Source organism: Carlito syrichta, unplaced genomic scaffold (assembly GCF_000164805.1).
Source record: "Carlito syrichta isolate Samal-C Ts95f unplaced genomic scaffold, Tarsius_syrichta-2.0.1 Scaffold145306, whole genome shotgun sequence".
NCBI classification, from domain to species: Eukaryota; Metazoa; Chordata; class Mammalia; order Primates; family Tarsiidae; genus Carlito; species Carlito syrichta.
The window spans coordinates 215,782-232,933 of record NW_007089402.1 but is presented as its reverse complement, the minus strand read 5'-3'; the positions used below and the strand labels follow the sequence as shown (position 1 = coordinate 232,933).

The window sequence follows — 17,152 nt, the reverse complement described above, 5'->3', positions numbered from 1 at the left end:
ATGAGAGCAAAAATGAAAAATTCCATAGATGTAGTGAAGAAAAAAGCCAAATGATAAAGAAAATAATAATATTTACAGAGCATTTACTATGAGCTAGCCTCTGTTGTAACTGTTTTTTATATTATCTCATTTATTTGCACCCCAAAATGCTATAACATATGTTGTTTTCCCTGTTTTACAGACGAGAAAATGTAGGTACAGAGTTTAGTTTTCCCACATTCACATAGCTAGTAGGTGGCAAAAGCTGGAATTTGAATCCTGGAAGTCTAGTTCCAAAATCCAGGCTTCTAACAGTTACATTAAAGAAGGAAAAAAAATGCAAACAAGTGGAAAATGGGAGTGAGAAAAGAAAATTAATGGATCAATCCAGGCAGTTCAGTAGGTGAATAATAGGTGGTCCAAAAAGAGAAAAAAATAGAAAAATGAAAGAAATGACACAAGAAATTGCCCATAATTGAAGGACATGAGTGTCCACAATAAAAGGGTCCACTGAGTACATAACCTAATGGATAAAAATAAAGACACATATCAAGGAACATTTCCTTGAAATTTCAGAACTCTGAAAGTTACTATAAGTTTTCAAAGAGAAAAACAGGATCTGAATTTAAAATGGCATTGAACTTTCCAAAAGCAACACGGGAAACCAGAAACCAACAGAGCAAAACTTTCAAAATTCGCAAGGAAAACTACTTCTAACCTAGAATACTTTACCTAACTAAATCAACAAGAAAATGAGAGGGCAGAATAAAGAAATGTAGTCTACCATGCAAGATCTCAAAAAATTTACTTTCCATCCACACATGTAACAAGTCACTAGAGGATATGCTCTAGCAAAATGAGTAAATGAACTAACAAAGGAGAAGATCAGAATGATGGTCAAGGTGTACAACAAGCCTGGAGAGTCATCAGAGTCCAGACTACCATGGGAAAAACAGAGGGCTCTAATAATATGAAACTAACAGAATACTAATGACTTGAACATATTTAGAGAAAATTTGGGAATAAATTAGTAATAGAATAAACAGAATTTAAAAAGAAGATTAAAAAGATACAATTATTCACTTCCTTAGATCCTTCTTTTCTTCTATGAAACACTTAACTCTGACAATGTTATTGCTTTGGCAAAGCAAAAACTCAGTTCCCAAAGTAAGGCCATAAAAATATAGGTTGGAAAATTTTTTTCTATTTTAATTTTCTTCCAAATGGCACTACAATTATAAAATAGAACACAATTCTTAGAAGCAGGAGATCTGCTAGCTGTGTCACATTAGGCAAGTCATTTAGCACCACTGTGTCTCATCTGCAAAAGTGAAATAATACCTATCCTATAGCTTTATGTGTAAAATTAAACAAAGAGATGTGAACATACCCAGCATAATGCCAAGCACATAGTAAGCACTCAGTGCATGTTTATTAAATCTGAATCACAACTTCTGAAAGAAAAATTGGCAGGCAGAGACTCCCTTCCACCACATACCTTCTGTGTTGTTGTGTTTGTCGTCTGTGTTGACGGTTTAGTAAAGGTTATTTTCACAGGAGACATGTGGGGTGGTAAGGAGTTGGCAATGCTCTGCATGATGTTGCTCATCTTGGGGCTACCACTCACAGGCACAGTGATTGTCTTTGAGACAGGAACAACAGCCTTTGGAACTTCCTTTAGGACAACAGGAGAGGAGCTAGAAGAGTTTGTTCGCCTTCGTTTTCTGGGTTTTTCATCTTCATCTGAACAGCTTACACCTGAAGGGCAATAACAAAACTGCTATATTTATACCAAACTTATCTTGCATTTTACTCTTTATTTTTGTGTTGTCAAGTCATCCTTGACTTCTTTCTCTCTCTTATGGCCGATCAGACAGTAAGTTCTATGAATCCTCCTTCAGAGATGTGGTCTCTGAATGCCTTCCACCTTTCTTTAAACCTACAGCCACTATTCCATGTCAGGCCTTCTTATCTCCTGCCTGTATCTTGGCAACAAATCCCTAAAAGATGTCTATGTTTCTGGTTTCTCCATTTCCATTCTACCCACCATCCTAATGCTAGTTACAAAATTTCATGTTTGATCATATCTATGCACTGCCTAAAATCCTTTAGTAGTTTTTATCTCCCTACAAGATGAGGTACAAAATCATTACCATATAATTCAAGACCCCACAGCTTTCCAAGAATACAATATCCTGCTACAGCCAATCCTGAGCACCCCTACAATCTTGGCATGCTGAACTGCTCATCATTCCCCAATGCCACCTTGTCACATTCTATCCATCTCTGGGTATCCATAGACTGTTGTTCTTTGGAGAATTTCATCTACCACCAATGACCTCTTCACCATCCTGCAATCATAACCCTGCAAGCTACCTCTTCAGTTAAGCTTTCCCTTACTCCCCTAAGCAAAGCTAATTCCCATCTTCCCTGAGTTATACCACTTGCCAAATGGCAATGTGATTGTTTGTCTACATATCTCCCATTATTAAGGGGCTCTGGGAGCCCCAATGACTAATCCTTACTGGTCTGTTTCCCCAGTATAGTGCCTTGCACATACAAAGTTAGATGAAGAAATGATTACATTCCAAACTAATGTCTGTGTGACTTCTGAGTATAAAGCAATAAACTTCCTGTTAATTAAAACTACATATTATATTAAACGGTATCTTCATGTTTGAGATACACTTTCAGTATTTAAACAAATGATTTTAAACCAGGCTCGGTGGCTCAGCCTGTAATCCCGCGCTTTGGGAGGCTGAGGTGAGTGGATTGCCGGAGCGCACGGGTTCGAGACCCGCCTGGGCAACTTGGCGAGACCTCATCTCTACAATAAGTCAAAAAAAATTAGCCAGGTGTGGTAGTGTGCACCTGTAGTTCCAGCTACTTGGAAGGCTGAGGCGGAAGGATCGCCGGAGCCCAGCAGGTCGAGGCTGCAGTGGCTGGGGGAGCAGCCACTGCACTCCAGTCTGGGTGACAGAGTGAGACTCCAACTCAAAAACAAAACATGATTTTAAAAAATAACTCTCTACAATTATTTTAAAAGACTGCCTTGCTAAATCCATAGAAATCAGATATTTACTTAATAGTCCTAGATTCTGTTTTTTTTTTTTATGAACTACATAAAGCTTCAACTGCTTTTGCAGACTTTTTAAAAATCAAGTGAAAATCATAAAACATAGCAACCTATGTAGAAAATCTCTACAGAGTAGATATTTAAAAAGTATATGGCATGACTCATGAAACTGGTAATAAACTATAACTCCTTACACCTTCGATTTTTCAGCCCTAATTTAAAAACAATGACCTGGAATCATTTCTTTCTAAAACAGTAAACTCTGCCTCTAAAAGTTACAAAGAAATAAAAATCAAATATTAATGATCTCCAGATGACAGTAAAACAAAGCAAAAAATTAAATTAAAACACCAGTTGAATGCAGTAGCTTACGCCTGTGATCCCAGCACTTTGGGAGGCCAAGGCAAGAGGATTAATAAGGCCAAGAGTTCAAGACCTGACCAGCTGAGGCAACATGGCGAGCACTCATCGCTACAAAAAAAAAGAATCAAAAAAAGTTAGCCAGACATGGTAGCGAATGTCTGTAGTCCCTGCTACTCAGGAGGCTAAGGTTGAAGGATCACCTGAGCCCAAGAGTTCAAGGCTGCAGTGAGCTGTGACATCACCACTGCACTCCAGCCAGGGTAATGGAGTGAAAGTCCGAGTCAAAAAAAAAATTAAATTAAAAATAAACTAAAAAAATTCTCGCTTCCTTAGTCTCTTTCTCCTGCTCCCTCTCTTTCCATACGCATACGCCCACTCCCTTTCCACTGTCCATGATGAGTTGAAGCAGTGTAAGGGCCTCACCCGATCTTGAACTTTCCAACCACAGAATGGTGAGTCATATCAACCTGTTTTCTTTGTAAGTTAAAATATAATAATAACAAAATAAATTTTAAAATAAAATATAAAGCAACACTGACAATAATAGAAATCAAAAATTAAAAAGTGAACTGGACGTCAAAATGTTTCACAGGGTAGAATAAAGCAATTTAAAACTGCAAATAAAAGAAACTTTTAAAAATTACAGTCAACTAAAAATATAAAAGATAGAATGCTTCACCAAATCTAACAGTTGGATAATACATTATATAAAATAATTTAAGAAAATAGTACAAAGATTAAAATTATACGAGTAAACATTGAATAAATCACATAAGCACATTTCTTCAGTCTCTCTTCATTACATTTCTACTCCATGACAAGCAAAAAAGTAAATTATTGAAGGATAGCACTGTTCAAAGGAAAATTACCCACAGAGAACAAAAAAGAAGTCATTTCTCAAACCCCAGAACTGATTAAAAAGCAATATACACCAAGTCATATGTAAAGAAAGAAATTATTTAGAACCCTCAAAAACTAATCACTGCTAATAACTAGTGGACCAATGATTTAATCCAGGAAAAGCAGATCGAATAGGAGCCTATACTGCAGCATTTAGCCAAGATGGCCCTGATAACACTGAGAGTATCACTTACTTTTGACATAAACAGTACTTCCACTTGGCAAGACAACTACATTGGAGGCAGGACTGGCAGGTCTTGGAGACTTAACCGTTGCTATGCTGCCACTTGGAACAGGGGTAGAGGTTGGGGTTGACGTGGTACTTGTGTAGGAATAGCAAACCACTACTGAAGGAACGATAAAAAAGTTTGCTGTTAACTTTCACCAAAACTGTCCAGGCATACAGAAAAATTATTTTTATTGCAGGCCAGTTTTAACATTTTCATGTGATGTGAAGTTAAAGTCCTGTACCAAGTATTAGGTCCACAGATTAAAAGGTAGTAATAAGCTTTCCAGAAACTCATCACTTAAATGGGTTTTCCCCAAGTATTTTAACAGCTTGTCTACAAGTGACATTGCCACTGGAGAAGAATGCAGTTACAAAGAAAACAAGTTTAAAACTATACTGAGAAAAACAAAAATCATTTTTCACTCATGGCAGGAGCTGGACAACAAGCATGTACTTGTACTCCCTTTTAATACTAATAGCAGCATCAGTGATGGAGTATGGATCATTTTTCCCTACTTATAACAATTTCCAACACAGCTGCTAGGAGAGAACCAAGGTAAGATTATTTTATATAAATCAACTCACAAGTCATTGACTATCCAAACAGTGCAACAATAACTCAAATAATGACAACATCATATTTCAATTAATCATTCAATGAAGGCACAGTTCAACAGCAAGAGTAGTTTATAGGCACCGTTTATGAGTACCACGCTCTATGCTAAATACTTTCCATACATTTTCACTAATTCTCACAATGTCACATCCTCATTTTAAAGATGAGGAACCCAAGGCTCACAGAAGCTAAGATTTGCTGGAGGTCACATAGATAGGAAATGACAAACTAAGAATCAAGCATGGATCTGACTAGTAAAAACCCTACATTCTTTCCACTCTACCTACCAGAGAGATGGTAGATAGAGGAACCCAATGAAGGCCAAGTTTGCACAATGATAACTGTCTTCCTCCAAATAAAACAGAGCCTGGCATGCATGAAGAGAGTCTCACTCTACTCCACAGCCCATTGCTAGGCAAGCAAAGACAATTCCCTAGAGTAATCTGACAAATGCATTGCTTTCAGGGTCACTGTCATGCAACACCAAACTAAGCCACTGGAGTCAATCCAAATACTGTATGCTCTCTCAAACTTAATACTACTCTTGGTGGACTCAAGAAAATTCAAGGATTTTTAAAATAGATTAAATATCAATAAGAAAGTTCTTCTGTCAGGTAATGGATTCAGCACATTGACCATTACAGAGAAGCAGCACACATCACTCATTTCAGAAAGCGAAAACAGAGCTTTATTTTCTAAAGCTATCAGTTCAGCATCATTTTTTAGCAGTTAAATGACTCTGTCAACTTATTTATTTTCTAACGTCATCCACGAAGGCCTCCTATTCACTTCTAACAAGATACACTGATATCAAAAATTCATTCCTAGAAGGTTTCTGCAATTTTGTGATTAACATAATTCATATGGTCAACAAAAGAAAGATTTAATTTTGTCTGAAACTAAAAACCTGGCAGTTTTTAGGTTCAGAATCACAGTTTCCCACTATGTTTCATAACCTTTCAACACTGGGATTAAAATAAATAAAAAATAAGACTTTTCTTGAAGATTCTGAGAAAAGTTATCTCGAACACCAAAATATTTTTCTACTCACCTTCCTTGCTTCCTGTTTCTGCAGGCACTGGAAGAGATGCATTGTGCTGGACAGCTGCATTAGCAACAGCATTAGCCGTTACAGTAAAGGCAGTTTGGGGAACCAGCCGGGGCATCAATGGTACCAATCGACGACCTTCAATGGACCATTCTGAAGAGCTATTAGGTCCAGACATACTAAACAAAAAAGAAAGTGCTGCTACAAGGATTCTCAATCACTAAAAACAAATCAAATATATTTTCTCAAACAAATATTACTTTTTGAATTATAAAAAGTGCCCTGAGTGAATAGGAGAGGCTTTATTTTAAGCAAGCAAGATTAAAATTATAAATAATTAGAATTCAAGGAATGTCACATACTTGGGTTCTTAAAAATTTTATTCTATAATCTTAGTTTTATCATGAACATAAATTAAACTATGAAAAAGAGTAAACTAAATAAATAATGACTTTGGTTTCATTAATTTAAATTTGCTATCACTAATGAAAACTAGTACCAACTTTTAGAACTTAATTTTGTAACTAAAGCAAGAAAGTAAAAGGCACTGATAATTTTTAAAATCAGATTTTCCTTAATACTTAAGGATGGAATTAACTGCATTTATTAAATTATCTAATTGCCTGCATGGCCAGAGGTTCTAAGGCTTTCAAACAAGGGAAACTGAGGCAGTAAACGAGGGGGAACTAAGTAGTAAAGGACAGAAGAGGGTTGTATATATAACCGCATGTGTCACTGACAATGTATTATGTTATTATATTCCTGACAAAAATAGACTAGATCTGAGGACACTGGAAGAAAACTGCCACTATTTTTATTTATTTATACCTCCCTTCACTCTAAGAGGCAATTAATTGGACTCTATCCTGAAGCAGAACCTACTCTCAGCCTTTCTACCCTAAATTTCTTGAGAAAATTTTATCTCCAGAATCCAATCAGAGGTTGAAATATCAAAAGGTAGTTGTATCACTTCTCTTGACTTGGCTCCATGAAAGACCCTGACTAATGATTAGTGTGGAAGTTTAAAATTCACCCAGAAATAATCAATCTCTTCACTAAATCAGAAATATTTCTGAAACCATAGATTCATCAACCCATCTTAGAGTTCAAGACTCTTATGTCCACTGATGCTTCAGATTCAGATCCGAAGTATACAAACAGCCCTTGTTAGTGGGCAGTGGAATAATGGTGATGGTGGTGATGATGATGGTAATGATGACAGTTAACATTAAGCACTTACTATATGTCAAGCATTATTCTAAATATTGTATATCTATTGACCCTCAACAATTCTATGAAGTTGGTAGTATTATTTCCATTTTATAGATGATGAAACTGAGTCATAGAGAGGTCAAATAACTTGCCTAAGGACATACAATCAGTAAATGTCTCCTTCAATAAGCTTAATCCTACTACTGAAATTATCTGCCAAGTAAGTACAAAGTACAAAATTTTTCAGATGGGTTGCCTTTGATGTAAACCAATTAGGGCTGTTGAATTACTATCAACTTTCAGTGAATGAGTAAATTACTTTTACAACTTTAAAAAGATGTAAGTTCCATTCAGAATGTAAGTCTAGGAGTCGATGAATCTAATTGGGTTACTATGGAAAATCTGTAAATTCCCTCATGGTTTAACACAGACCTACCTAAGACAGGGAAAAGAGGAGTTCCTAAAACCCCTATAGCCCTCACAAATTTATTATTACATAATCTCTAAGTTGATGCTGTTTTGAAAGAAAAAAATGGTACGAACAAGAATGAGAGACAGAAAGGGGCTATAACTAATTATTAGAGGGAAAAAAAAGCTAAAAGCTATTCAGCATTTTCTTAGCTTACTCCTAGTTTGCTATTGTTTTATTTGACTCACTGATAAACTTGCTTCATGAGAGTTTACCACACAAAAAAAGTGATGTCTACACTTACCTGGTGTATTGTTTAAATGGCAGCAGAAATTATGGAAGATTAATAATTTGAAGCACATGAATATATGCTATTGAAAAGACAAAACGTGCAGTGCAAAAGACACAACTGCAACTTTTAGAAAGATCTTTAAATCTTCCAAATTTCCACTCATGCAAACATGCTCAAACTCTGAGAGTGAAAAATTAAATGTGTTAGAATTAGATTAAAAATTCCTATTTGCTTAGTAATGAAGATATACGTGTAAATATGCATTAGTTGCACAAGTCATTTAAACTAAATTTTGTAAACCAAACATCTTCCTGCAGGGCTTCACTGGGATACTTTAGTCTCAGCGTAAGAATGTCTCTCTATTTATACTGCATGTGACAAGGGAAACCTTGCTCTAGTCCCTCTTCTGAGAAATCTAAGATGATACTGATGAAACTTCCCTGGCCCTCGCATCCTTTGGTGTGCAAGGCACCAGTAAGAAACCTTCAACCTCACACAGAAACTCATACTGTATGAGTTGTGGATGTTTGACTGATGGGGAAAGGTTTAAAAGAGTAGATATCCCAGATAGCCACTTTCTTCTAACTCTAGAGACAATGTGGGCAAGAGTGGTCCAATTTTAAAAATCTGAAGCTCCTTGACATCCAAGGTTTTAATACTGCAGCATTCTGACATAATTCAAAACTGATTAGAGTATCAAACTTAAGTGGCCTGGTGCCAATAATAAACGCGTGTTCTGCTTCAAGCCACAAGAAAGGCTTTCCTTTGATACCAGATACCCCACTCCTTTTGTTCCCCTTCCTTTGTGTTCAATCTTCTAGGCTTTCTCACCACCTTTCAACTACATTCCTTCTGGCCTAAACTGCTGTTTTGAGTGGGGGAGGGAAGGGAGAGGAGAAAGGGAATGCAGTCAGTTCAGATGCATTCCTCCAGTTGTTTTTTCAGGCTCAGAGTATAAAGCCTTCCTATAGTTAATCTTTGGAACTAAGCTCAGTTGTTACTTCTGAGGGGAAGAAGGCAGAGGAGATGGAGAGAATGAGGGATCTGCTCGTTCCTCACCAATCCCCACTCACTGACCCTTGAGCTCAACAAGTAAATACAACGTCTGGTCAAACTAAAATGATAATACAAAATATTAAAACAGGGCTACAGAAAAACCTAAGAAGCTTAAAATTATACACTGATGTAAACTCTTTTCAAAAAAATGAAATTCATGTATTAAAAGAAATCAGAAAGGAGAGAAAAAAGAGGAAAACACAGGCAGATAAAAGCCAACTCTCAATTATCCATGCTAATGGAGAGAGGAGGGAAAGGGAGAGGTTAAATAGATTAAAGAAACTCATAAATAATCCAAAAACATTTTGGCAAATACTTGTAAATTCTTCCACCAAACCTTCTCCAGGACAACTAACAGGCAGTAAAATGACTAATTAAAATTTTCACCTCCTCTCCCTTCCCACCCTCTGACTAGAGGTACTCCCAAGCAGCAAAATGGCTAAAGGGTGGGCAGCATCAGGAGGGGGAGGAGGGGAAGAAAAGGAAAAGCAAGGGGCATGGTTAATTCATAAATGGAATAATGTGCCCCTGAATAATTGAGAGCTTCAATTTGGAAATAAATACAAGAAAAAGCCTGAAATAATAATAACCTATTTGCATACCTGTAACTTGGTCTTTCACCCAAATATAAGGATAAATTCATTCTTTAAAGGGGAAAAAAGGAAAAGGAGACTAAATAAATGTTATCCTTTAAGTATGAAACTGACGCATCAACTTACAACTAATTGCCCCACAATACTCTTCCAATGCTTCCACAGTACTAATTTGTTTCTAAGTGCCTCTGAATGCAAGCTATCGCTTACTACTTTATTATCTAGCACATAAATGTCCTATTACTAGTTCTCGAATTAGAAACTAGGCTCAGTTATCATTACTTCTAGAACAACCCAATTCAGAAGTGTAAAGTAAATTAAAGGAACACATTAAACATTTGACTGTTTCAACCATGTTAGCCTGAAGAAATACTAATTGTCTCTAATGGAAAATTTTGAAATTTCTACAGTGCATATTCTGAAGAATCTCAAAATTCCAGAATAAACAGCTAAACCTTCAAACTATGCTGTCAAAAAGGTAGCACCCCATTTTACATTAAGTAAAATGAGGGACAGTGAAGCACAACATGAAACTAATGGATCCTTGGGGTCAATTCTAATACTACTAATTGGTTTAAAAACAATGTTTAAAAAGCTATCGCATTATGAAAATACACTCAATTTTTTCTTTAGTTGTATTTCACATTAAAACAGAAATTAAAAACAAATGAGCTATCCTATAACATCTTTCTTAAAATGTTTCTATCCTCTTGTCCAACATGTAAAGGCTAATTTCTATTCCTTTCTGTTCTTTAGGAGGCACTGTCTCCATGCATACTCAGTTAAGGCTTGATCCCTGTCCTCAGTCCTCCACCACCCTCTACCCCACCTGTGAAACAGTTATCATTTGATAAGAATTCTTAATCATTTTATTTTGTTGACTTTCTAAAATAAACTGAGCTGTTACATTCATATTTCTTAAAAGCAAACATGCATTTTACACATTTTTCTGAATCTCAAAATACATAAAATAATGCCCAGATATCAAAAAATTATGATGCCTATGTATAAAGCAATAACATATCAAATACCATTACAAAGAACCTCTAAGGGGCTGTTAATTTTAGGGGGCATACTACTCTGTTATTGAACTTTGCTTCAAGTTATGTATCATCTGTTAAATTGTGGTGGTCTTAAGTTATACAGAGATTACATTGTAACAGGATTTGAGCTGAGTACTTAAAGCTTGCCTAACCAAATGTAAAAAAAGCAACTAAATAAACAGTTAACACCACTTTTCTGCTATGGTCAGTATCCCTGAGTACAGAGATATTGTTATGAAGATAAAAGACTCAGGAATATGCTATACAATAGGAAGACTGTTTCAAAACTACTTTATACTATGTCATAAAAAGTCAGGGGTGGTATGACTAATGGCTTACTTATGTGCAATTGTTGTTAACCGTTCATCGTTTACTGCTCTCCGAACTTCAGCACGGTGGCGTTCTGTTGAGATGCTATGAAGAAAAATAGCCATTATAGAACTCTGCCAAGCAGGCGGCTCTTTTCTACACTTTTATTAATGTTTAAGTCAACATTTTGTTTGGGGAGGGGAAACAAGATTGCTTTGTGAAAAGATATAGACAGGAGCCTAATATATATCTTCAAATGCTTTAACATCTTAGAAAAGGATTCATGCTAATTCTGTGTAACTGCAGGAAGAATTAGTTGCAAATTAGAAATCATAGGAAAACAAGTTCAGCTTGATATCAAGGTATTATTTCCAAATCTCAGAAATGTCAGATTATGAACAAGATTAGCAGCTTCCTGTTATCCAAACATGCAAACAGATGCTGAATGACCTCCTAATCATGACTGGTGAGAAGAGGATTTTGGCACTCAGAAGAAGTTCTTCCAAGGTCTTTTCTAAAAATTAAGAGTCTATAACATTATGTACAATTAATATAATAAAGAAATGAGAGTAGCAAGATAATCTGTTTCCTGTGGTTGTATGCTAAAAAATTTAGCACCAGGGTAATACTCCTGTATTACTCAATACTTCAGCAGTGGGTCTTCAACATTTTATCATGTTACCAATGGTAAAAATGTGTTTACATTAATCCTGATTAAACACATGAAGTTAATAACACCCATTCCATTCACAAATACACAGTAAGATGAATACTACTCTTCCAACTGTATTCTTTACAACTAAGTAAAACATTTTTTTTAAAGTCAGAGTCTCACTGTCGCCCAGGCTGGAGTGCAGTGGCACGCTCACAGCCACCGCAGCCTCAACCTGCTGGGCTCAGCTGATCCTTCCACCTCAGCCTTCCAAGTAGCTGGAACTACAGGTGTGCGCCACCACGCCCGGCTAGTTTTTCTTGATTTATCGTAGAGACAAGGTCTCACCAAGTTGCCCAGGCTGGTCTCGAACCCCTGGGCTCACGCAATTCTCTCGCCTTGGCCTCCCAAAGTGCTGGGATTACAGGCTTGAGCCACTGCGCCCGGCAAATAAAATATTTAAGGGACTAGAAAGCAGAATTTACGAGGAAATATAAACAACAAACAAATAGATTGTTAACTATGAAAACAATAAGACTGAGAATTTGGCTTAATAACATCCCTATATTAATATTACTTAAATAATAGGGAAAGCCTCTCCCATGTTTTCACTTAAAACAATAATACAAAATGGTTTTAGAAACGTCAGTTAAAACACGACGTTTTCTGAAAAAGCTTAAGATGTTAAAATGAACCAAGGCAAAGTACCAAGGAAACCCTTTCATTACAATTTTTCACTAAATTGAAGCACCCCTCTAGTGGGAAGCTGAAGGGATAAATCATGCATAAGGCCTGGCCTGCATAATCACCACCCACTTACAGAAATTAAGACATCTTCCTTGCACCCCTCTTCTCTTCAACAAATGCCAGTCTGTATCTTTGCATCCTGTTGCTATCAGCAGTTCTTTCCTTCACCTATGTCAAAAGCACCTCCCTTTCCCAGATGGTCCAAAATAAAAATAAGCTGCCTTAAACCCTTTCTGATTGGATTACCCAATAACAAGTTATATAATTTTCTGTGACAGAGCTCACAACTGGAATGGGATTTCTAAGTACTAACAAACTGAATACCTCTGTTCTTAAACTTGAGAGTAAAAAGTAATGAAACCCTTCAAAATGAAATTTCTAGAGTCATATCTCATAAACTTTTATGATAATTTACCTAAGAACTTTTGAGAGTTCTCCAAGAAGATCTTTCTTTTCTTTGGTGAGATCCCCCTGTGCCCGAAGTGCACTGATAACTCCAGCATATGCCTCCAATTCTAAAAGAAGAAAATTATTTTATCAAAATAAGCCTTAAATATTTTAATACTATAGCTATGTACAGTGAAGCTTCAGGGCAAAAAAAAAAAACACCTAAAAATAAATCAAATGCAAATATATCTTTAAATTCCTTTCAAAAATTTTATCTAATAACATTAAAATGTAACTTTTATAATTATATATCATTTGGGGTTTTTTTGCCCCACAGAAGTCATGTATGTAAAATGTTTAGGTAGAAAAATTTAACAGTAGCTATTTTGTTTCACACATTGTCACTGAAGAACATGTATCACAAACACCGAGAAGAGGTAACAACTGGGAACAGGCAAGTGATGTCATAAAGTTGATAAGAGAAGTTTTTAGCATTACTGAAAGAGGATACCTTCACTAATCAAATTTTTTAACTAGTTCCTTAGGCCTAAGAATTCAAATTATATTCCACCTTCCTCCTGGGTTGAGAAAACTGTGAGTACCGTACAATAGATAAAATATTAGAACAAAATATTCTGGCTCCAGCACTGCCACTTACTAGTTGTGTAACCTTGGGCAAGTCCTTTCTCATCTCTAAACCTGTTTCCTTATCTAGAAGGGACTTTGTAGGTACCCTCCGGAAGAAAGATCCTCCACATCTATAAAAACCATCACCAAAATGACTAATTTGGAAACAAAATGTTCCCATAGCAACCAGGACATAATATACTGAATCCTAATACCAGAGAGCTTCATTTGACTCTTTCCACAGAAACAGTTATTATGAAATAAAACCACCAGTCCCTAGGACTGGTAAAAATATAAAACCAAAAGTCCCTAACAGCTCCCAATGAACCATGCTTGACTCCCATTGTAGTCCTAGGGGATGTCTTCTCCCACACAGCCTTGGGGAATTTCTTCTCCCACATAGACTACAAGCTTGGCACGTGACTTGTTTTGGCCAATGGAACATCAGCAAACATGATGTAAACAGAAACTTTACTAAGCACTTGCACTCTGGGCCTTACTCTTTTGAAACTTTGAGATCACCAACGTGTGAAGAAGCCCAGAATGAAAGGCCACACAAAGAGAGAAGTCTTTCAGTTGAGCCTAGTCCCCAGCTAAGCTACCAAGAGAACACCTGAGAGAGCTCAGACAAAGCCTGCAACCCTCAGACAAAGCCTGCAACTCTCTAGCAAACTAGAATGGTGGGAAATAAATGTCTAGAGTTATTTTCAAATACAAGTTCCTATAAATATTTGCTATTTGCCAATGCCTGACACAGAACAGAAACTAATGAATATATGAATGTCCACAGACTAGGTACTACACTGAAAATAAACTGGTAATCTCATTCAGTTCATATTATTTACAGTTCTATCAAAAGAAAGCTTTATATAGAAAAGTGGACTGACTACATTAAATAGTAATGTCTGGTCCAACTGAATTACTCCAAGGTAAACATCCTGTATGTTCAACCCGTGCTGGATATTATTACAGATATTTCATGAGCTCTGCTGCTGAGAGTAGTAAAGGAAATACTTCCAGGAAACTTTTATCAGATCCAAAAGAGAATACAGAAAGGCAGTAGGGATAACTAAGTATTCACTATACTCTAAATGTTTATGTTCCCATTTATGGAATACTATGTTAGTTAACAAATCAGTATTGTGTATATCTATCTATCTATCGATAGATAGATATACCTTAAATAGTGTGCTAAATCCTTCTTCAAGAAGTTAACTCTAGAATAGTGAGCTACAGTGAAACAAGTCATCAGACAATTATGATACAGTGTATACACAGTGGTTAAGACACAGAGAAGAAACACATCATCTAGTCTGAAAGTATAAGCTTTAATCAGAAAGAGAATTGTGTTGGGGGAGATGCAAATGTACAAAAGAAATACAGGAAAAGAGCAGATAATGTTTCATATTATTGCGCAGTACTTCTAGTAACCATGACTATGTTTGAGGGTTTTACCCTAATGGAAGTAAAAACATGTCTGTACTTGGAGAGTCATTAATTCAAGTCGAACCGCTAACTGAACAATACTACTACAAGGTACCATGGAGAATAGGAGCAAACTCCCTATCCTCAAAGTGATTAAAATCCAACAAGGCACCTAAAAAATATATAGACTAACTATTTAAAAGATCTTAGTTCACACATACAAGGGAATAGAGAAAGGTAAAAATGAAAAAGTAGTTTGTGGTCAGACTGAGCAAAGCCTCTAATTCTAGTCTAAAAAGTTTCTGATAGGACTCAGTAACTGACTGTGGAAGTAATGGTAGAAGAAAAAGAATCAGGTTTTGCAGTTTGCAAAATGTTTAGGAGAAAGGCAATGCCATAAAAATAAATAAAGAGATCAGGGAGGAAGTAGTTTAAGGAAAAAGTAAAAGTTCACTTTTGACCTGCATAATTTATAATGATCAAGACACAATTTCAGAGAAAACAAAATTAACTAAAGAATATGACAAAAACTTTTGACATTTCAATACTAACTAAGAGTCATGCACAAAATAGAGAGAAGGCAAGCTCACACACACACAAAACTGGGACTCACAACACAAGTTACCACAGCTACTGGATTCAAGTCACCTCTTGCCCTTCACCAGAAATTCATTCATTGTCAAGGCCCCTTACTAGCTTCCCAACCTCTTTCACATTTGTTGATGTCCACTTTGACAGATAACCTCAGAATCTGACATATCTCAAACTTACTTGAATTTCTGGTATTATATTTGGTGCCATCCTACTGTAGTGTTAATAACATAAGTAGAATGATATAATAAATGATATGAATAATAAATACATGCAAACACCCCAAAAAACAAAAGATCTACCCAAACCATTTTTATAAAGCCCTCCATCCATTCCATTTAAACAAATCAGCCATTCAATTACAGTCATTCTGTAAAACTCCATGTTAGAGTTACTACTCAGGAATGGTCATAAAAATAGGGCAGGAGAAAAGTAGGATAGAGAGAAGCAAGCATTTACCTATCACTGGTACATTCAATATATCATAAAGAAATTACCTACCCCAATTTCTTTATACTTAAGTAAAACCAATATGTTTAGCTTCTTACATTAAAGTGATTTATAACTATTTTTAAAAGGACAAAACTAATCTTTAAAATATATTTTAAGCTAATTCTTAAATACAGTACCTCCTCTAAACTTGAAACTTACAGCTTTGTAGGCAATTCAAAGGTTTCACTGTTATGATAATGAGTCAACGGGTGGGGAGGATGTCTTTCAGTAAATCACTATTAAGGCTCACCTCCCAAAGTAAAGGGTCAAGGAAGATGGCATTACCATGGAAGATAACTGTTTTCTTTTGTATAGAAGCAGCTCGGCAGCAACATTACCCACACCACTCTAAATTTAGTCTTAAGGGTTACCATTTATATATATATATATATATATATATATATCATCCTTTTTTTAGTTTTTTTTTGCGAGTTGGAGTCTCACTCTGTCGCCCAGACTGGAGTGCAGTGGCCGCTCCTGGCCACCGCAGCCTCAACCTGCTGGGCTCCGGCGATCCTTCCGCCTCAGCCTTCCAAGTAGCCGGAATTACAGGTGTGCGCTACCACGCCCGGCTAATTATTTTTTATTTTATTGTAGAGATGAGGTCTCGTCTGCCCAGGTGGGTCTTGAACCCGCGGGCTCAGGCAATCCACTCACCTCAGCCTCCCAAAGGCGCGGGATTACAGGCTGAGCCACCGAGCCCAGCACCATTTCTATATTTATAGGCATAATCTCTCAACTCAAGGCCTCAAAAACCCAGAAACCCTAATCCAATCTACTGTTTTTGTGGTCTGTGCTTCGCAATTATTGCAGGTGAAATAAACACGAGTCCAACTTTATAATTGGCACCTTAGCAAGTTATATTAATTGCATGTAAGTGTGTAGAAAACTATCTTCAGATTAGTACTAAAAGTTTGACTATATCGCCGGGCTCGGTGGCTCAGCCTGTAATCCCGCGCCTTTGGGAGGCTGAGGTGAGTGGATTGCCTGAGCCCGCGGGTTCGAGACCCGCCTGGGCAGCGAGACCTCATCTCTACAATAAATCAAAAAATCAGCCGGGCGTGGTGGCGCATGCCTGTAATTCCGGCTACTCGGAAGGCTGAGGC

General features: G+C 36.6%; 1 protein-coding gene across 2 annotated transcripts in view; it reads right to left on the bottom strand.

Moving 5' to 3' along the window:
- The window catches only part of EMSY (EMSY, BRCA2 interacting transcriptional repressor), a 104,033-nt gene that overhangs the window by 82,769 nt on the left and 4,112 nt on the right, over positions 1 to 17,152 (bottom strand). Inside the window, exons 3-8 of one of the 2 annotated variants that reach the window (XM_008050411.1) lie at positions 12,940 to 13,039; positions 11,156 to 11,230; positions 9,783 to 9,824; positions 6,215 to 6,390; positions 4,513 to 4,665; positions 1,478 to 1,737 (exon numbers count right to left, since the gene is read on the bottom strand). In XM_008050411.1, coding sequence (XP_008048602.1) covers positions 1,478 to 1,737; positions 4,513 to 4,665; positions 6,215 to 6,390; positions 9,783 to 9,824; positions 11,156 to 11,230; positions 12,940 to 13,039 — 806 coding nt within the window. The remainder of the gene's footprint in view (positions 1 to 1,477; positions 1,738 to 4,512; positions 4,666 to 6,214; positions 6,391 to 9,782; positions 9,825 to 11,155; positions 11,231 to 12,939; positions 13,040 to 17,152) is intronic. The other variant, XM_021708745.1, reaches the window with a different exon arrangement.